Source organism: Phalaenopsis equestris, unplaced genomic scaffold, assembly GCF_001263595.1.
Source record: "Phalaenopsis equestris unplaced genomic scaffold, ASM126359v1 Scaffold000258, whole genome shotgun sequence".
NCBI classification, from domain to species: Eukaryota; Viridiplantae; Streptophyta; class Magnoliopsida; order Asparagales; family Orchidaceae; genus Phalaenopsis; species Phalaenopsis equestris.
The window spans coordinates 160,353-182,284 of NW_018164700.1; the positions used below are offsets into that span (position 1 = coordinate 160,353).

Genomic DNA, 21,932 nt, shown 5'->3' on the forward strand with positions numbered 1-21,932 from the left:
CCTCTATTCTGTAACCCTTTTCTGAATATTGAAAGGAACTCGCCGCTCTGCTCCCGAGGACGTAGGCATCTTTGCCGAACCTCGTTAAATCTCTGTGTTCTTCTGGATTTGTGTCGATTACTGTTTTTCTTCGCCCTAATTTTCTCAACACCAATGAATTTATGTGAAATTATTCCTTGTTTGAAAGTCACCTTGTACATTCAATGTTTTAAAGCAGATATAGGCTGACAAGTTTAATTTTATAGACTACAGTAAACATATACTAAGCCTCATTATATAATACTACATTGTAGATTCTCTTATAGCATCTTGCTTCGATCTTAGCCTATAAATACAGTGTGAAAACATGAGCCCAAGCCACTCCCAACCACCAAAAATAGTCTTGTGTTTCTTGGCAATACAATGAAATCCCATTGTTCTTTTCCCAGATTTTCTCTCTCTCTTCTTTTTCTTTTGTTACTAAGAGGTCATTTGTTTGGGAATGTTTGAGTGTACTAAAATTGATACTTAGGTTTTTTAAGTCTTCGAGTATTTGGTTGGGAGTAAAATAAATATAAAGTATTTTCTTGATGAACTTAAAATTTATTTGATATTTTTTTACTGGTGTATTTAAATACTGTCCTATGTGGATGATTTTGAAATAAACGTGTGAACTCATGTGCATTCAATTGATTTTGCAACACCAACATTCATGACCTTTGCCTTTGCACTTGAGACGGCTCCGCTTCATCGACTTAGCTTCCATTTCCGGATGTTGCCCTTCATCTTCCGCCTTTTTATCCATACCTTGCACCCATTTTCAACTTGCTCGCAATTGCATCTTGCATCCGCTAATATCGCGAACCATCCTAGTTGTGTCCACCGATGTTAATAATCCTTGATCTAGTGTCGTGCCCCAACTGAAATAAATTAAGAAAAAGATAATTTTTTTAACAACGATTCAAACATAATAATGGTCTACTAAATTTATTTGATAGCGAACTGAACTCCATAAAATATTTTGAATTCATTGAGTTTACTTTACGTTGCATTTAAAATGCATATAAATTCTAAATACTTCAACCAAACTTCCCCTTAGTCATTCTTTTCAGTAAGCTTTTAGTATTTTCCATGAATTAATTTGTGTTCAACAAATACCATCCAAAAAAACTAAACAAGAAGCCTAATTTGGCTTGTTTTGCTTTAACTACCCATATAAGCTTAGAATGTTGTGATTAACTACTAGGTCAGTTTTGGAGCATGTATCTAACTTCTTAAATGTTGGACCGTTCAAAATAGCACTCCAACCACCATCAATTGCTTGTTGATGACTTGCCATTACCATATCCTTGTTAATTATGTTTTGGTTGAGAAGTATAAGGCTTTTTCAAAGTAATTTTTCTTCTAAATTTCATTTTGACAAATCATTTGCATTTGGAAGCACTCAAGATAATGAGCAAGCTCATATTTTTTTTTAACATTGAAGCTTATTTTTGTTGGATTTTTTGAAGAGAAGAAAAACTATCTTGGATTTTTTTTTTTTGTTAATCTTCTAGTCTAAATATTGATCCATCACTATTATGTGCTCATGTTATTGTTGCCACATGGTATCCACAAATTATTGATTTGAGGTATCATTAGTGACATCATTGGCTATTGGTCATAGCTACTTGGGCTAGCCCGTTTTGTATTAGTTTGAGCAGGCTGGTCTAATGGAAGTGCTTATTTGATATTTATAATGTTCTTTATGAAAGGAGTGTGTTGTTCATGAAATAAAAAAAAAATGGGAGAAAATAAAATCTAATTAATTAATTAATCCCCTATTTACTTACCTGCTCCCCACGAAAAAAAAAAAAAAATCGTTGAAAACGAAGTAACTGCCCTCAATTAAAAAGCACGAACAAAATTCATTCGCACTCTCCCTCCGTCAGTTCCTTTTGGTTCCTCCCAAGCAACCACACGAGTCAACAATTTCTCCCCTTTCGTTCTTTATTGCCTACTCCCCTGTTTTCCCCTTCGGAACTCTCTGTCGAAGGCTTGCCGCACTCTCACGTTAGGTTCGTGTTACCTGTCCTTACCTTCCTCTTCAGATGTGCTTTACTGTCCACCATAGATAATTTTTCTTCCCTGTTATTTCTCTTGTACAAAATGATACCCAACATATACCTAGGGGATGTAGAATATTAATTTTTTGAGTCTTAGGGTTAAGGATCAGGAGAGATTTTTTATCTCTCAAATTGTAGGATTTGGGAGAGATTGCCTATCACTTGAATTGTAGGTGCTTATCTTATCTATTCGTGTTGAGTTGTTTGTTGTTCTTGTTATTAAAAAAAAATTATGTTCTAATTTCTGTGTAAAATCATATTGATTCCTATGAAAATGGTATTCAGAGCATTCAATTATGGAAATGGTCGAGATTGTCACTTACAGAGTTTCAGATATTGTGATAAAATTGTGATCAAGATATTTGGAAGTGTTGAAGGAATCGTGGTGTGCTTCGTGAAGAAACAATTGCGATTCAAGTTAGTTGGGATGCCAACTACGAGATTGTACATTGCGAAACAACAACAATTCAAGCTAGGATGCTGACAACAAGATTGTGGTGTGTCTTGTGATGATACAGTCAGGATCGAGCTAGTTGGGAGCGGGAGTGGGCGTGTGATACAATCGCGATTCACATAGTTGAGAAGCAATGACGGGATCGGGCCGTACAGAGTGACCGAACCTCACTGATACAATTGTGAGTTGAGTTTATTGTCTAAATTTAATTTTTTTTGTGAAGCATTGTGATTTGATCTTGGACATCTTCAATCCTCGATCACACCTCCTCAAAGTTCAAGAACCTATGACCGCTCCCGCTACCCGTGACAACTATCCAACATTTTCTCCTTTGATTTTAGTCATTCCTTTGGCCTGTACCGATTAGGAGAGAAGGTAGCATTTAGGGATTATGCTTGCCATAACAAGCTTCTTAAGATCATATAGTTTCATACATAGCCGTTGCCGCATGCAGCGGGATCGAGCAACGACATCTTGAGCGGACATGAGAGGCAGCAACTAAAAGGATTTGCAAGACATCAGTGCATCATCGTTGATTCAGGCATATCCGAAGTTATGAGATCAGACAAAGAAATTGAGAGTGGAATCGAGCCACAACCATCTGAACGAATTGTGTGGCATAAATGTAGCATAATTATTTTAGGCGGATTTGGAGCTGCAGGATTTAGTAAAGGAATTTGGTGCATGATTGTTAACACTTGGGAGGAATAGTGTGACCTTTGAACAATTGTAATGAACTGAAGCATTTGAGATTGAACGAAGAAATCATGAGTAGATTCGAGCGACAACATTTGAAATAAATTGCATGACATTTGGGGATTTGGAACGAGTGCAAACAAACATAACGGGATGACGTGCAATTTGGCTTTGGAGAAGATTGCTGTGAAGCATTTCAGTTGGAATAGGGAACCATGGTGAGTGAAACACCGACCGAGGATTGCATCTAATTGCACCATTGCCCTTTGCGGTGGCAAGCCTTCTGACAGATGGCGATCCAGGAGTAACAATTGGAACGATATATGTGAAGTAGAGAAGTTTGTAAGGGATTGATTTAACTTTACAACATATTCAAGAGGGAGAAAAGATGGTTGTTTTTCACAGTGATCACAAGTTGTGCAATATTTTGGTAACATTGAAGGTTGTGATGAGGGTGATTCAGGATGTAGGGCTAAGATCATTGATCGAGTGACGTCACATGGAAGAGACAAATTATACAGAGTTGACAGAGATTCTGATGATCAATAAGCTACTGGATGGGTTTTTTGGGGCGACGGTAGTCTAGAGGGTTGACTTGAAGTTAGTTTACCATCAAATTTAGATGCGACCGAAGGATATGCACAAGATAACATTTTTAGATGTGAGGTTCGCTATAAGTATTAAATTAAATTGAGTGGATTGTCAGATGATGATGTCTCGTGGAAGCCATTCGACTTGATCCAACCTCAGTTTTTTTTACCCAAAGGACAATATGACTTTTTGAGAGGGGAATAATATTATGACGATGCTTAAGTGTAATTTAATCATTTGTCATTTATTATTGTTTATTATAAATAGTGCTAATAGTTAAAGGGTTAGGGGGTGCATAAGACTATTTTCTTGAGTTTTAAGTTTAGGGTTTGTGAGAGATTTCTTACCTCTCAAATTGTAGGATTTGAGAAAGTTGTCTATCTCTTGAATTATAGGTGTTTATCTTATCTATTCATATTGAGCTGTTTGATGTTCTTGCAATTAAATATTTATGCTTTAATTTCTATGAAAAATTATCTTGATTTCTATCACACTCATTATTTGGTGAATCTAGCTAATGGATGACATGCTCGTCAGCTAAGTGATTACTGATTTGTGGAGTTGTGGGGATTTGGTGAGTGAAACAATGACAACTATGGCACAAGTCATTGTAGGAGGCAAGGGTGACAAGCTTTTGACTTGATAATAGAATATAACAAAAAGAGAGAGAGAGAGAGAGAGAGAGAGAGATTAATGCCATTATATAGATTTATATTAAATTTTTATATAATTTTCAAATAAGAGAATATTTGATCCTTCGATGCATGTCAAATGGAGCCCGATTAGGACGCGAATATGCTCGTTTGAACCGTCTCGATGATCCAGACACACTCAGGCAGTCGGTTTTGTAAGATGTTCCCCTGATAAAAAAAAAAGAGAGTAAAAAGTTTATGCAAAATGGACTTTATGCACACAAAATTATGTAGAAGGTGATTGACGCTCGATTAAGACGCAAATGTGCTTGTTTGAGCCTTCTTAATGATCCAGACACACTTGCACAATCTATTTCGTAAAATGTTTCCCTGATAAAAAAAAATTATTTTAAGCAAAAAATTTATGCAAAATGGACCTTATCCACACGAAACTATGTAAAAGGTGATTGACGAATATAGGGGTCAACACACAAATAAAGTTTTTTTTTTGGAAAATTGCATTAATTTCTTGGATCCCTGGCAATTCCAAACTAGTAGCAATGCTTTCCATTTAATGTTTGAGCTGCACTTCTTAATTTATTTCGTTTATTTCTTCTGTGATTACTTGTCAAGCTAGTTAATATACATTAAATGGCTAGGGAACATCTCTTTCTTTCTAGGTCTATTTGTTAGAGGAGGATAACTTCCTTTCTCTTTTTTTACTGGAGAAAGACGATGAAATAGAAGTAAATGAATTCCTATATTTCTTTTATTAATTAGTTTTCAAAATTAATATTTCTGTCCACCATTAATTGCATGAAGGCATGCCGTCATATCAGGCTTTAGTTAGATCAGAGGAATCAGTTAACTTATTGTTGATTGGGCAGGTCAATTTCACCAGAAGTCACTAGGTTCACAAGTCATATTAGATCTAGTGCAATAATACTGTTATATGTTCTTATCTTCAAGGAGCATCTTCAAGGAGCATGAATCCTCGAAGAAGAAATCTTATTAGCGGTCGTTAAAGAGTTGTGGGATTTTGCAAACTTGCAATTCCACATTTCTTTGGGAACGTCCTGCAAGTGTTAAGTGCTCTCTTAAGGCTTAGGTCCTTGAGGAAATCCTTCAAGCAGTTGCGTTCGCCTCAAGTTCTGCGCCACACCCTCATTTGCGTCATAACTGCTTTCTTGGAGACATGCCTCTCAAATTCGCTTATGCACAATTTTATCATTCAAAATTTACACTCACAACTTTGCTTGCATTGAGACCATTACAAACTTTGAACCTGCAATGCAATCTTACCCCACTTGAACTTGAATCATCTTCCAGCCTTCATATTCTACTCTACAACCCCACTTGAACTTGAATCATCTTCTGCAAGGCTCATGCCACAACTTGATACCGGAGTTAGCCCAAATCACAACCGAACGATGAAGTTTATTGTTGAATTCAAAAGGACAAAGACAAATCCTCAACACAAAACAACACAAACATGTGAACAACTCATTACGACAATGACACTGCAAAACAAGAAAATAAACAACACAATACATAAAAATGGCTCTAGAGGAGAGCGGCAGGCGTTTGTGCTGGAAGGTGGTTGACAACCCAGGGTTGCGGCGCCAGATGATGGAGTGAGGGTGGCCAGCTGGGTGGAGGCTGGTTGCAAGTGGCAGTGGTGTAAAAGGAAATAGAGGAGGTGGCGATGGATTGGACAACGACGGGTCGGTGCCGGCTGCTGGACAATAGCAGGTATTGGTGTTCAGGGGGCTAAGTGGCCCGGAAGGCCAGTGCGACTGTTTTAAGGCAGCTGGAAGCAAGGACAACAATAGGAAGTAAGGCTGGAAGGCCCATGTGATGGCTGGGAGGCAGCTGGATTGCTGGACGACAGCAAGAAGAGGGGCTGGAAGTCTGTACGGTGGCTGGGAGAGCAGCGGCCAGAATTGGGAAAAGATAAATATCTTCATGAGATCGAGTTACAGCCGGAGCACCCCTCAATCCTTTGGAGAAGATCGTCATCTCGGGTGAGTTACAGTCGGAGCACCTTCTTGCCTTCGGATACAGGAGCACCTCCTCACCTTCAGATACAACCTTAGAAGGGAAAACAACCCCGATGGCTGGCTTGGACAGAAATCTGAAAATCTGAAAGACAAAAATTGACCCTAACTAAAGCAAACACCACCTATATATAACGAGGAATAGTAGATAGAATTTGTAGGGAATAGAAATAGAAAGATGATGGAAAAGGGAGGTGGACAAGGAAAGTGTTAGAAAAGGAAGGGCTAGACAAGACAAGAACAAGGAATCAAATAGGAAAATGGGTAGTAGGGCTGGACCGGGTACTGTAGCAATTATAGTACCGCAGCATGGTAAGCATTCCCGTCACAACGTTGTATGTGTTACAATAATCTTCTTTTTATGGCATTAGTCATATTGAATTTTGGATAAGGTCTACTCCACAATTGTTTCCAAAAAGACTTGTGACACTACTGTATTTAGGAGACATGAACCAGAATCTTCTTCAGCCTTCAGGTATCGTACTAAGGCCACGTTCACCAGGCCCTCCACCCACTATATTTGACTATATCTCGCAATTAACCTTGTGTGGGATTGAAGCCTTGGAATTTACCTTCTCTAATATGTTCTCATTTGCTGTAGGTCGCTGCAGCAACCCGCAACAGTATTTCGATTGCTGTTTTCTGCAGTTCTAGCCACTGTCATTGCCTTCTCCTCTCTTCTTTTCGCCACTGTTCTCTCCCGCCCGTGATGTTTTGACCGCTGTCCAGCCATATGTATCGCTGCCTCCATCTGGTCGCCGTCCACGCGATGCTACTCTCCGAAACCCTACTGCTATGATACTTCTTCCCAATGCCCTGGGACAGCCACGCACTGCTGTTCCTGCCTTCCCAGCCGCTCCTCCCTTTTCCCTTAGCTTCCCAGCAGCCTTTTACACCACCTGTCCCTTCCAGACCCTCCACGACTACCTCCACTCCCCTTGGGATACAATCGTAGTTGCATTTGTGTCATATATGTTGCTATTTTAGACTTCCGAGTGTCTTGTTATTGTATTTTTCCCGGTCTATTTATGTTCAGTAATAATATTTGTTTTTTCTATTGTGGGTTTGGTTAACTCCGCTATCAGTCCAGTAAAAGCATCCATAACTAAAACAAAAAGATTTGGGCTTAAAGCCGACCCCCGATATAATCCAACTGAAATTGTAAAATACTTGGTCAATCCCTCTTCTGTTTGAAACAAGTAACAGCTCTAGTATGCACATCTTTAAGGGCTTGAATATAAGTCATATCAACACCTTTCTCCAAAGAACTTCTCTTGAAATGTTATCATAAACTTTTTTTAAATCAACAAAGATCATAAACCATCTAACCTCTCAATAAATGTATAGCTTCATAATAGACTGCAGATATAATCCTACAGGCGCAGTCTCTGCCACTAGGACTCAAACTGATACGTCACTTCTTCTGTAGTACATTTTTTTAATCTTCGAAGCGCAAAAAAGTTTTCTTCTCTGCCTTCACTTTCCAAAATTTCTGTGGCTTAACTACACAACTAGTTTTCACGTCATTTGAGTCTCATAACAGTCCTTTTTTTTAAACAATCTTACTAGGTGCTATTGCTTGGATGTAAAATGGGCATGTTGTATTTGGAATTCATGTGATTTTCAGAATTTTGGCTTTTTTTTTGAAGAATGTGGAATGCAAAGTAAAATTTCTCTAAATTTAAATTTCGCTCTATAATTTTTTTTTGTTGCATTCCAAATTCATTAGATTCGACTGATTTTCAAGTACACTACAAAAAATGCCATCGTAGTTACTGAGCACCACCACCCGTGGGTGCTGTCAGTTGCCGCTTTCTACCGTCCTGTCCCTGCCCGGCTCTGGCTTCCGGCTTCCGGTCTCTCTCCTCTGGATTTTACATCAATTTTATTTTATTTTTGACTAAACCTAAAACAATGAACTCCTACACTTGCTCTACACCTGACCAAATAACTCCAATATATTTCAAATATACTTGCACTTCAATTACATCACATCTAGTCTTCAGCAGCTGCTTCCAAGTGATCCCATGCTTTTGATTGTTTATAAGCATATATATGGTTCACCTAATCTGAAAGCTGAATGATGCCATTTCCACTCCGGTGTTCAACCACTGCATATCCCATACAAAAAATACTTCCATTTTAACTTACACCTTTGCATGCATATGGGTAAGGTGGCCAAAATATTGATGTTTATGCGTCAAATGTGTAAATACATTGGAATTGAGTGGTATGTATGTAAATCTTCCATTTATAATATATCAGAGATCTTTGTTTTTTTTTTTTTTGTAGATAAGGAATTGGATATAATTGAGATGGCTGTTTATGGGGATGTAATCCGTCCAGGACATGAGTGTCGCTGCCGCACTGTTGCAGAAATGCTGGGCAAAGTCAAGCCCAAAAAGCCTTTGGCTGCTTGCAAGCTGCCATATGAAGAAGGTTCTTAATTCTTCCCCTTTTAATCTCTCATCTCATTTTTGTACTGAATTATTTTGACTTTAGCTTTTAATTAATTCTTTAGTAAATTATTTATATATGTAGTTCAAATTTATGTATGTTTTGCTTATTTTAATAAATATTACAAGTAATTTCATAATATTAATGTTGTATTTGAAGTTTTCATAATCAAAATTTATAAAAAACAAATTTCAGATGTTAGATATGTAAATATATTAGAATTGGGTGGTATGTATGTAAATGTCCCCATAAAATTATTAGGTGCAGTCAACTTGTCAGTAATTGAGCTTGACTGGCGAAATGATTTGACATAAACTATCTTAAAAGCAGCATGATCGCATGCCTCTCTTTTGACTTGCAATGGAATCCGAACTTTCATTTTGCCCATTTATCTTCTATTTATTATTATATATATATATATATATATATATATATATATAATTGATTAGTTAATTTCGAGCCAAATTGAGCCGAACACGAACGAATAGTGAATGAGCCGAACACGAGCTGTTTGCGAACAACGAGCCGTTTTGACAACCCTACTTGTGCTCATCGCCGCTCATTTTCCTATCAATTAACCATCTATTATTCCTATAAATTTTGCTTAATTTTTCTTAGGGGCATTTACAAACATACCATGCAATTCTATGTATTTATACACAACACCTAAACTTCTATTTTTATATTTTTTATAATACCCAAATATTCCATATTGCATAACATATATCACTATTGCTAACTTTTTTAAAAAATTAAAATGCATCTTTTTAAGTTGGGTAAGATGGTATAAGTGTAAAAAACGAAATTAAGTTGTTCAATTTCTAAATTCATAGGAATTATATGGCCTGTTTGTAAATCATGGTATCATTAAGTGTCCCGCCATTCCCTCTCCTCAACCATCCCCTTATAAATAAAACCAAAAAAAAAAAAAAAAATCATCTTTTTCGTTTTCAAATCATAACGGCTATATTTTCTAGGTAAAATTTTAAAAATAGTATATATATTTTTTAATTTATCATTTTAAATAAATGTTAAAACATAAATATTTTAAATAGACAAAATAATCACGTTAGCAGACGATCTTGCCATGTTAGCATGTGAAACCGCCTGCTAACATGTCAATTTTTATTTACCAAATCAGCGAAAGAAATCACCTGTCGAGATAGCAATTTTATTACTAAAAAAATTATTGAGATATATAAATGTTATTAATATCATATCATAGAACTTTAACACTAAGTTCATTTAACTTAGTTGATAGAGTGTAAGGCTCTCAACTTTGAAGTTGTGGGTTCAAATATTATGGTGTCATTTTTTTTTAGGGATATTGGTTGATTAGTTATTCGTTTAAATTATTTAATTTATTAAATAAATATTATAATCTTAATTTAAAAAAAATTGATAAAAATTAAAAAATTAATATTATAATATAAAATAAAATAACTATAATTATGTGAAATTTTTATTTAAATTTACATCGAAATGATCTAAATGGCGAAAAGTAAGCTAATCATTCATAAAAATTTGTAGCAAATACTAATTTTAATTTTTTTAAATTTACACTGTATCGGGACACGAGCTCTCTTAGGCTCGCTGTCCAGGCTGCTCGTTTTGCCAGGAGTCAGATGAAAAGATTGTTGGGGCAATTTTTTCCATACGTGAAAGGGTCTAGTTTTTCAAGAAAAGCTCTTGACCCGGTTCTTTGAAACTTTACACTAGGTCATGGAGCACCTTATTTATGTTTCTTACCTGTGACATCCTCGAAGGCCTAATTGCCGATGAACTGCTGCTCGTTTGGGATACGACGATTTGTCATCTACCCTTATGACCCGGATGTGCATTGACGTATTGAGATTCTCTGTTAGGATGATTTAATTGTTTCGCAGGCTCGGTATGTCGAAGAGCCTATTACCCATGCAGGACCGTGAGAGACTCATTTATCACCCCGTGACTTCACGAGAGTTTTCAAAGTATCAAAGCATTCTCCTGTGAAACAACTGCCCTTGGATACTTTGTGTTAGTCGTCACCACTAATGTAAGCAAAATTTCTTTGGATCAAGAGTATTCTTGGGGAATTCCCAAGATGTAATTAGCCAAGTAGGATATGTCCTATTGGGAGAACTCTAGACCCTAGAACAGGCAAACACACATGAATTTTTAATTATGGGTAGTCAACATAGGTATTCTTTCACGAATATTGATCAAATGTGCTTCTACCCGATCTTATTTGGGCGGATATACTTGACCTATCATTCGAGGTTTATTGCACATGGACTCTTCATATTCTTTCTCTTGTTTGTAGTCTTTATCGTATGCCCATTTTTTTTATTCATCTTTTCTTCTGATCATTCACATGATCCAGAAGAGAAACTGATTCAAAAAAAAAAAAAGAAGTATACGAAGATGAACAAACTGACAACTTCTTTAAAAATAAAAAGAAAAATGAATGAAAACATAAAAGTTTCTGAATATTATGATCTCTTTCTTTGCCTTGGCAATGTATTTTACCATCAATTCCTCCATAGCATTGAATTTTTTATTCACCGGTTTCACGACCAGCAAGGAGTTTGATTTCACCAGTATCTCCCGGGTTATTTCATAGGCTAGGCGAGGCCGAACAATCAACATCTCAAGCTCTGCCTAGTTTTTAGCGACTTCCAACTCTGCTGAGATCGACTGATATTGGCGATCATCTACTTGGATGCCCCGTCGACGTATAAGACCCATGTCTTATTGCCAGGAAAATTTTCATTTGGTTTTTCTGCTGTGAAGATATCCACCGAGAAACTACCAATCGTGTGAGTCTTGATGGTCATTCGGGGGACGTAACTGATGTCGTATTCGCTGAGTTCTACTGTTCAGCAGCCGTCTTAAGTCTTCTGGTTGTGTGAGCACAAACTTCATAGGGCGGTCCGTGATGACTCAGATCAAATGCATTTGGAAATATGGTCATAGCCTGGGCACGAAAATAATTAAGGCAAATGTTAGCTTCTCCATAATAGAGTACCTGGTTTCGAGGCCATGGAGTACTCAACTCGTGTAGTAGACTTGGAAGTGTTTCCCCTCCTCTCTCTGACCAAACCAGCTAACAATTTCTTGTCTAACTCCAAAGGTACATCGATAGTTCTTCCGTTGGCTTTGGATTTGTGAGCAACACGGGCGACAAATAGTAATCCTTCAGACCTTTGAACGTTTCTTCTCACTCGACCATCCACTCGAAACATTGGTTTTTTTTTAAGTGCCTTGAAGAATATTGTGCACTTGTCACCCGAATTCAGAATAAAACGATTGACTCCCATAATTCAGAAGGTCAGTCTTTGTATTTCTCTTGTGCTTTGAGGAGACAACAAATCTAGGATTCTCCGAGAGAAAGCATTACCCATCATTGCTCTGGTGGGGGCTCCCACTCGGAGCTCCCGTTGTTTGGTGATTGGTGTGGATCTTGCACTGTCAGTGCGCGAGGAGTCTTTTTGTCATTCAATTGGTAAGTCACCCGCATGTCCTTTGGGCACCGTCAGGTTTGGGGAGGGGGGCTATCTTGGGGCGAGCTCCCTGAGATTCTCCCTCAAAGGGTGGCTGTTGGAATTCTTCTCGGTTAAGGCCGCTTGGAGGGCCTCGAATCGGTCCATGATATGTGTTCGCAACGCCTGTATCTCTTCTTATATATCCTAATGCGCCGTTTTTCTATTGAATTTCATATGTGCTGAGTCTCTTCGCAAGGATTCTCTTTCATAGTTGGCTCCGTTTCTTGTCTGTGGCATGTCCACGCTCACTACACCACCTTTCAGGATGTTGAATCCCAAATTCTCCCTTGTGAAAATATGCCTTGAGAGTTAGAGCCGAGAAAATTAGGATGAGAAAAATCAATCGAGAGAGTCCTTGTCGATAATTGAGGAGCCTTCCCTTTATTCGTCTCTTTGCCCTCTATTTATATGGGCTTATTTGTACAGTTATAGAAAGGAAGGAACATTTTACTACAAAATCTGTATTAAAATTTGAATTCAAATATGACGGTAAGCGATTGGTCAACGTGCAGGAGTTTGGCCTGAAGGCCGAGACATCTGACTGAGTGACAATCGGGCTTGTCAAAGTAAAAAAGTCGGTCGGTCGGTGGTTTGTGGTTCGACGCCCCAGGTGAGAAGTCAAGACGATCCAGGACTATATGTGTGGTTTGTTGACTGTCCCTTGTCATAGTGTGTTGGTCGACTCCGACCAAACTATCAGTATTTGGAGGATCGGCTGGGATCATATTCTTGTAGCATGATGTCTCAGTTGTCCGGCCATCGTCCTGAACCACTTGATTACTTTGAGATTCGTACCAACGGTTTTGGTGCATACAATTGGAGTTAACTAAAAATGGTGAGGTTTTTTTTTTAAATTTTTATTTTAAATAATTCAAATATGAATCCAATATTTTATTATGGATACCTTTTTTATAACGCTATATTTTTAATTTCTTGCAACAAAAAATGCGGATTTATCAGTAAAAAAAGTCGATTAAAAATAAATACCAATTCTTTTTATAAATTCAATTTTTTATTTATTATACAAATGACAATCGATTTTCAACCATCTCATCACTTAGTTATTAATTTTCTTAAAATTAAGGGTATAACTGCAAATTGACTCGTGAATGTAGCCATTTGATTTCATACAATCATGATATTGTTTAGTAGAGGATTATTATGAGTGCTAAATATTTTATGTATTAATTTATTGGTGCGGAACAATAATTGACATCCTTCTTATAATTATTTCAAGTAATTAAGCACATGATAGTCTTTTTTTTTTCTTTTTTTTTTATTTTTATTGAACCATTTACATTCATACCACCCAAATTCCTGTGTATTTACATATCGAACACCTAAACTTTATTTTCTACATTAATACCATCAAATCATTCTTATCACAAAAAATATGCCCCAAAGGTTTGGTGGCGTGTCTGTATTTTACAAATTAAAATCTAAACTTTAATTATTTACATATTTACCACCTTTCCTATACATGAAAAGTGAAAATAGTGGTGTTTTTGATGTGATATGAAGATTTACATGATATAAATCTACAAGGTATAAGTTCAGGTGTTAGATGTGTAAATACATAAGAATTGGGTGGCATGTATGTAACTGTCCCAAAAATTTGATTTTATAGGACTAATTATATGATATTTGAAGAAGGGGGGAATTTGCATATATATCATTCAAATCTTATGAATTTACATATGTACCACATATATTCTCATATTTAAAGGCACACCACTCAAATCTTCAACATCACATCAAAATATAATCATCATTATATTTCTATGAATGAAATACAAATTTTCATGTATAAGTTTATGGCATATAGGAGTTAAAAATGTAAATATTAAATTTGGATGATAGATATGTAAATACATAACTTGATCAAGGTAAATCTCAAAATTATTTTGAGATGAACATAATATAAGTTTTAATTGATTAATAATGCACACTGAATTCATTTATGATTTTATAAAATAATATTAATAACATATATTTATTCTTAATAATTTTTTAAATAATAAAATTGTTATTTTATTTTTTTAATATTTATTTAAAATACTAAATTTATAAAAAATATCATTTTTAGAATATTGCCTATTCCTTTCCCAGCTGTTAATAATCCTCTTTTCGCTGAAGCAGCAAATCGAAGGAGAGATTCCACCAGGGCTCTTCCCGCGAGAACCTCGCACACCCAAAAGCTTCCGCTCCGTCCGTCTCCCGTTAATTTCGCGATGATTTTCAGATATAAAAACCTCACCTTTCGTCGCATTTTCTCCTTTCGGGATGTCTCCCCGGGTTCCACCGCGGCTCTGTTAGCCTTCTCCGCCTTTTTCCCATATTGTTTCCACGCAAATCCCCATTTTGCTTGTTAATCCTCCGGCGCCGGAGTTCTTCGCCCGGTGATCCGGCGGCGATGGGTTGCTCCTCGTCGAAGAATGTCGTATCGGTGACACCGGTGCTCGACTCGTCTGGCATTCTCAGGGATAGCCGAGGGTCGGAAGCGGTTTCTGAGAAATCGTTGAGGGGGAAGTCGAGGGAGAATGAGGAGGTAGAGAAGGAGAAGATCAAGGAGACGAAAGAAACGGTGAAAGTTGTCGTGGAAAGCCCTAAATTGGTTACTGCTAGATTGGGGAACTTTCACAAGGACACTGAAGGGGAACAAGTCGCCGCCGGTTGGCCGCGGTGGCTCACCGCCGTGGCTGCTAAGGCTATTCATGGTTGGGTGCCCCTCAAAGCTGAAAACTTTGAGAAATGGGATAAGGTAATAATGAAGAGCAACAAAGATCAATTTTTGGCTTGTTATGTGCTTGTCTTTGCGTCAAATTTAAATGATTTTTCCTTCACAAGTTGGTTTTATTGAATGGATTTTGTGCTCTGAATGAATTTGAAGATAGGGCAAGGAACTTATAGCACTGTGTTTAGAGCAAAAAATCTTGAAACTGGGAAGATTGTTGCGCTGAAGAAGGTGAAGTTTGACAATTTTGATACAGAAAGTGTCAAGTTCATGGTTCGAGAAATCGAGATTCTTCGTAGGCTCGACCATCCTAATATTATGAAATTGGAGGGTTTGATCACCTCGCGCTTATCTTGTAGCTTATATCTAGTTTTTGAATATATGGAACATGATCTTTCTGGATTGTCATCATCACCAGATGTAGAATTCACTGAACGACAGGTTTGTAGTGACCTTGAAATATCAAAGTTGGTTTTTTTTTTTGGGTGAAGATTTTTATAAACATACCCAATTCCTATGTATTTACATATCTAACACTCAAATTTCTATTTTTACACACAGACCACCTTACTTATGCATGAAAAATGTAAGTTTGTGTTAGATATGTAAATCCATAGGAATTAGGTATATCTAATTACCCCCACATTTTTTTGAGAAACTGATAGCTGATCTAATAGAAACTTTACATGAAAATGGTAATTTGTGGATGCAGGTAAAGTGTTACATGAAACAATTGCTATCTGGCCTTGAACATTGTCATTCAAGAGGAATCATCCATCGTGATATTAAGGGTGCAAATCTTTTAGTGAACAATGAAGGAATCTTAAAAATTGCAGATTTTGGTTTGGCGAATTTCGCACCGCCTGAAAATAAGGATCCACTAACTAGTCGTGTTGTTACGCTTTGGTATCGGCCCCCCGAGCTTCTCTTGGGCTCAATCGATTATGGAGCATACGTAGACATGTGGAGTGTTGGTTGTGTATTTGCTGAGATGTTTCTCAAGAAACCCATTTTGCAAGGAAGGACCGAAGTAGTTAGCTCACCCATTAATCTATCTTTTGGGGCATTTACATACACTCACTTCTTATGTATTTACAAATCTAACAACTAAACTTTACTTATTACATTTAAACCATCCAAATCTTTCATATCACATTAAAAATATCACTATCTTAACTTTTAAAAAGTGAAATACACGTTTTAAGGCATACGTAATGTGGCATATATAAATAAAAATTGATTTAGGTTTTGGATATGCAATGTAAGTACATAAGAATGTATGTAAATCTTCCTAATCAAGGGTTAGCTATTTACATACACACCACTCAATTCTTAAGTATTTACATATCTAACTGCTAAACTTTGCTTTTTAACGTTGTTACCATGCAAATCTTTCATATCACATAAAAAATACCACTATTTTATGTTTCAAAAATCGAAATACTCATTTTCATGCATAGATAACATGGCATATATATAAAAATTGAATTTTAGGTGTAGGATATGCAAATACATATAAATTGAGTGGAATGTATTATTTCTCTTTAGAGTTTGCTTTAAGATTATTTAGTCTCAACATAACTCTACTTCTCCTCCTATTTGCTTTCAATGTAACAGTAACTTTGTTCCTAGGTTGAGCAACTCCACAAAATCTTTAAATTATGCGGTTCCCCATCGGACGAATATTGGAAGAATTCAAAGTTACCTCATGAAATAATTTTTAAGCCTCATCGCCCTTATGAGGGTCACCTCCATGAGACTTTCAGAAACTTGCCACATTCTGTCTACAAATTATTAGAAGTACTTCTATCCATAGATCCTCAACGGCGCGGGACTGCAGAATCTGCTCTATCTTCTGAGGTATGGCTTCAGTTTTGGCCTTTCTTCCATGTATAATTTCTACTGTAAATTTTCTTTTGTGCTCCTTGTTGGATTTACTGCTTTATGCTTTGATTTCAATGCTTGGATTTTGATTTTTGACATTTTTACAGTATTTCTCAACACCGCCTCTTTCGTGTGAACCATCAAGTTTGCCAAAATACCCACCTACTAAAGAGATCGACATGAAAAGCGATGAAGATATTAACAGGTTTGGTTTGAGTATTTGATTCACATGTATGATCTGACTTCTGAGTTGGCTTAGGCTCGACTTGATAAATGGCTTGTGAACCGAGCTCAATGAGCTAGCTAACAAGACAAGTTTGAGCTAGCCTCAATTGGATTCGTTAGCTCTTGAACTAGTTCATTTAAAAAAGAATAGGCATAAAATGTACTTAAAATAGGATAAAATTCAAGGGTTTAAATAAAAAATATAAAAAGTATTTAATATATAATTGTTCATTCTTTTTTATATTTTTTTAATCCCAATATTTGGTTGCATCCAAATCAGTTTTATCTATTTAATAATAAATAAGTCTGCTTGTGAGTTGACCCAAACTTGTAGTTAATCAAGGTCAAACTCAAATTAGAGGTGGCTTGAGCTCCGCTCTACTTATTTACACACATCTAGTAATCCATATGATTTACTTAGCAAATATAATAAAAAAAATGACATCATTTAAGCTTTCATGTTATTCTTTTAATGTTTGTTTTAAGTCAAACCTAATATGTTTTAATGGAGTATATTCCAATATCAAATATTAGAAGAAAAAAATCACTATATAATTTATTATATTAGATTGAATTCAACCTAGTTACCTTAGTAAAACAAACAATCCCAAACTTTGATAAAAAAAAGACTAAACAAAGTAGTTGTCTGTAATGGAATAAATCTTTTGTCAAGCTTTCAAGTTAAACACTTCTATAAATCCATCCCATTCAATTATTATTGTTTGAAAAAATTTCACATTTTACAATATCACCTTCAGGAAGATTCCAAAGGGAAATGCCAAAGTAAGAGTCACAGAAGCGACGAGAAAGCCGACAAAGGTTCATAGAGATCCACAAGAACCAATTGCCTTGCGTAGACCATCAAACCGCCAAGAGGTATAATATAAATTCACTCTTATATTTTAGAGTTACTAATATTTGCTCATTCAAACAAAGTTTAATTATTGTAACTAACAGCCGGAGCCTCAAAAAAAGAACAGTGGAACCGATAACAGCAGGGATAAGTTAACCGGCCCCAGAGTTAACAGCAACTCCAGACTGATTGTAGATCTTCAGCCAATGGCGGCGCTTAATCCTTCCGATCGAGGTCGACACACAAGGCATGCTTCTCAAGGCAGCGGCGTTCCTTTCTCAGGTCCTCTGCGCGCTAATAATCATTCTAATGGCTCCAAGGGGGATAGAAAACTGCATGAAAATCGTTCATTCGTTAAATCTCATAGTAAGTATACGTCGAGGAACAATAGTCATCCCCCGCCGGAGCCGGCCGCTGCCACCATCAGAAACAGAGTTAGTTCTAGATTTGATGTTCAAGGTAATGCACGTCCTTCGCATGATCGGCTCGATCATGACCGGCAAAATGAGCAGTATAAGTTGGCAAAGAAAGCGATGTTGAAAAGCTTGACTCAGCTGGAACACCCAGACTCATTTGATTCTTCCAAATTCCATTCACATGATTTCTCAAGAAAGGGCACGATGCAGTCAAAGCGCAGTATGCTGGTTTGTGGAAAGCTTTTTAATCAGTGTTTTGACTATATATTTATATTGGGAAATTTACATACATACCAAACAATTCTTTTATATTTACATATCTAATTCATGAACTTTCATATTTATATTTATATCACTTTGGTGTGATAAACTTATGCATGACATGTGTATTTAAGTTTTTAAAAGTCGCTGTTAGTTGTTTATTAAAGATTTGAGTGCTATGCATATAAATATTAAAGGTGTTAGTTATGTAAATACTTAAGAATTGTGTGGTATGTATATAAATACCCCATTTATATTTTATTGAATGATTTACATGCATGCCAATCAATTCCTTTGTATTTACATATCTAGACCAAATCCTCATCTTTTACATGCATATCACATTTCCAAAGTGAAAATGCTGTGATATGACAGATTTGTGTGGCATAAATGGAAAGAAAAACAAAGTTTAGCTTTTAGAAATGTAAATACATATGAATTGGGTGGTGTGTTACTTAAATGCCCCAATTTATTTCTTTTTTTCTTGGTTTTGTTCTATATTATGTTCTCATATTTGTTTGAAACTTTAGGGATACCATGATGAAAGGGAGAGAGTGGACTTCTCCGGGCCGTTGTTATCTAAATCCCAGAAAGTTGATGAATTGTTAGAAAAACACGAGCGGCAAATCCGAAAGGCGGTTCGAAAATCATGGTTCCAAAAAGGTAATAGCAATCTCCAATCATAACTTTTTTCATGCTCATCTTCTGCTTCTGGCTTTTTTACAGAGTTGGTTTTTATAATTATCACATGAAATAGTTTAGTTTAAGTATTCAAAAACTACTTCAAAGGAGATTAATCTTATATATTGAAAGTTTTTTATTCTTGGGGTATTTACATAACAATTTTCATGTTCATCTTTTGCTTCTGGTTTCTTACAGAGATGATTTTTATAATTATCACATGTAATAACTTAGTTTAACTCTTCAAAAACTACTTTAAAGGAGATCTTATTATCTATATTTGAAGTTTTTTTTTTCTTGAGGTATTTACAAACCTACCACACAATTCTTTCATGTATCACATGTACAATACCTAAAATTTCATGTTTACATGCTTGACACTCAAATCGCCAATATTACATAAATAATATCACTATTAATGAATTTTGAAAGTGAGAATATACTTCTCATGCGTAGGTTTATGATGCCTAAGTTTTGTAAATGTAAATATCAAATTGCAGGTGTTAGATATGTAAAAGCATAGGAATTGCATGGTATGTATGTAAATTGCTCTTTTTCTTTTTTTATATTCAGATTTCAAAATGCTTAGATGTTTGCTCTATTTATTTACTTACTATTTTTTTAAGATTATATAAACAATAGATTTAATTATATGTATAATGTGCAGTGGCTGGAAGAAAACAAGTTAAGTAAATCAAAGTGATTGCTTAAACAGAGCTCCTGCTGATCCTTTGTTATAAACAGCCCTTCAAAATTAGTTTGGGTGAAGGCTATTATATTCACAAGAATGAAGCTAAATATGCTTCATTTTTTCTCAAGGTGAGATTAGCACCCTTAAATTTGTTGAGGTTAAAAAAAAAAAAAAAAAAAAATCTTATACATATGTTGATGCTGAGATGTTGACCAAAGAGAATGTTCCAGTTTTTATCTATAAATGAAAAGATGGGTACTGCAGATTATGTATGGATTTGGTTTGATTTTCTTGCCTTTCTTTCTTTTTTGAATGATTTATATAATACATACCACTCAATTCCTATGTATTTATGTATCTAATAGATTTTTTCTGGGTCGGTGAGTTTTTGCGCATGATGAGACCTTTCGCTGTGGGAGGAAATAACCAACCAATGAGCCACCATCTCATCCGTTGTATCTTAAAACTACACCTCAATTTTTACACGCACACATGCACAAAATATGCAAAGGTGTATTTCACTCATTAAAAGTTAAGGAAATCACTGTTCGCAAATAATCGCGTCTACTCGCTCGCCAGCACCCTACCGAACTCCACCTGTCACAAACTCCACCTGTCTCAACTCCTTCTGGGACGAACTTGCAAACTCCGCTGGTCGAACATCACCAAATTCCTCTGTTCGCAAACGCTTCTGTTCGCGGTAATTGCACACAAACTCATGCTCGCTAACTCCATCTCGCTTAATGCCGCGAAGGTTCATGAACTGTCGCGCCTCAAAGTCGCAACGCAACTCGCCGAACTGTCGTAGCCCTTTATCCGAACTGCTTCGCACCTATTCGTTCCCGCGAGCCCGTCTGTCTTGCGAACAATTTTGATCCTGCCAAAAATCTCCGCAAGATTCCTTGTTGAGCCAGAAATTTTTCACCATAGTTTGTCACAATCCGAAGTTACCAGTTCCGTCAAACTTCACCACCTCGAATTTTGCACCAGAAAAAGCCATCTAAAAATTGATCCAGCAACAAAATTTTTCTGCAAAAAATTCCTCTGCAAAAATCTTTGTTTAGACCTCTTTTTTTTGAAAAAAAAGAAAAAAGAAAAATTGAAATATTCAAGCAAAAAAAAAAAATTTTTCTTTCCGCCTCCAATTATTTCTTCTCCTTATTCAGCAAAAAGAAATCTTTAATTAAATTTACTTAATTTAATTTAAATCAACTTAATTAAAAAAAGTTCCTTCAGTTAAGTGAATTTAAAAAAAAAAAAAAATTTTATTCGTTTCTGGAAATTCAAAAAGCCTTCCTTTTACTTCCACTTCCCTTTCCAATTACTCCTCTGCAGCAGCCTTTAGCAAAATCCGCGAAATCCCTTGCGTCCAAAAATGGAAGGTCAGCAGAGCGAAAAATGGAAGCCTTCAGCGGAGCCGATGAGACCTTTTAACCGTGGCCACCGCTTTTCGTTCGGCCTGTGGCAGAAGAGCAATCTTTTCACCTGCCCGGACTCCGAACTCTTCCTCTGCGAGCCTCTGTTCAAAGCCCTCGAACAAATCCGAACAAATCTTCTCTTCATTCTTCTCACTTCCTGTGCCGCCACAGTTTTCTTCCCTGCCCTCGAACCAGTCTCTGATACCACTTGTTGAGAAAAATTAGGGCGAAGAAAACAGTAACGACACAAATCCAGAAGAACACAGAGATTTAA

The 21,932-nt window shown here is 36.3% G+C and overlaps 2 protein-coding genes across 4 annotated transcripts in view; both read left to right on the top strand.

Annotated features, from left to right (window-relative positions):
• The window catches only part of LOC110024543, a 21,594-nt gene extending 6,711 nt beyond the window's left edge, over window positions 1-14,883 (top strand). The window contains exons 3-4 of one of the 2 annotated variants that reach the window (XM_020724568.1): window positions 8,807-8,953; window positions 14,635-14,883. In XM_020724568.1, coding sequence (XP_020580227.1) covers window positions 8,807-8,953; window positions 14,635-14,867 — 380 coding nt within the window. In that variant the 3' untranslated portion in view covers window positions 14,868-14,883. The remainder of the gene's footprint in view (window positions 1-8,806; window positions 8,954-14,634) is intronic. The other variant, XM_020724569.1, reaches the window with a different exon arrangement.
• LOC110024541 (probable serine/threonine-protein kinase At1g54610) lies at window positions 14,830-20,503 on the top strand. 2 transcript variants are annotated; one of them, XM_020724565.1, is made up of 9 exons: window positions 14,830-15,256; window positions 15,386-15,670; window positions 15,942-16,259; window positions 16,862-17,089; window positions 17,221-17,318; window positions 18,097-18,214; window positions 18,296-18,835; window positions 19,399-19,531; window positions 20,217-20,503. In XM_020724565.1, the coding sequence occupies exons 1-9, from the start codon at window positions 14,909-14,911 to the stop codon at window positions 20,240-20,242; spliced, it is 2,094 nt and encodes a 697-aa protein (XP_020580224.1). In that variant the 5' UTR covers window positions 14,830-14,908; the 3' UTR covers window positions 20,243-20,503. The 2 variants fall into 2 exon arrangements, with proteins under 2 accessions (XP_020580224.1, XP_020580225.1); XM_020724566.1 differs by lacking the exon at window positions 15,942-16,259.
• Window positions 20,504-21,932: the final 1,429 nt, after the last annotated feature.

What these genes read in the sequence shown, in the direction of transcription:
- LOC110024541 (XM_020724565.1), top strand. Translation starts at nt 14,909, where the DNA reads ATGGGTTGCTCCTCGTCGAAGAATGTCGTATCGGTGACACCGGTGCTC. An exon ending in AATCTGCTCTATCTTCTGAG is followed by an intron (nt 17,090 to 17,220) that starts GTATGGCTTCAG and finishes ACATTTTTACAG; the next exon opens with TATTTCTCAACACCGCCTCT. An exon ending in GACCATCAAACCGCCAAGAG is followed by an intron (nt 18,215 to 18,295) that starts GTATAATATAAA and finishes TGTAACTAACAG; the next exon opens with CCGGAGCCTCAAAAAAAGAA.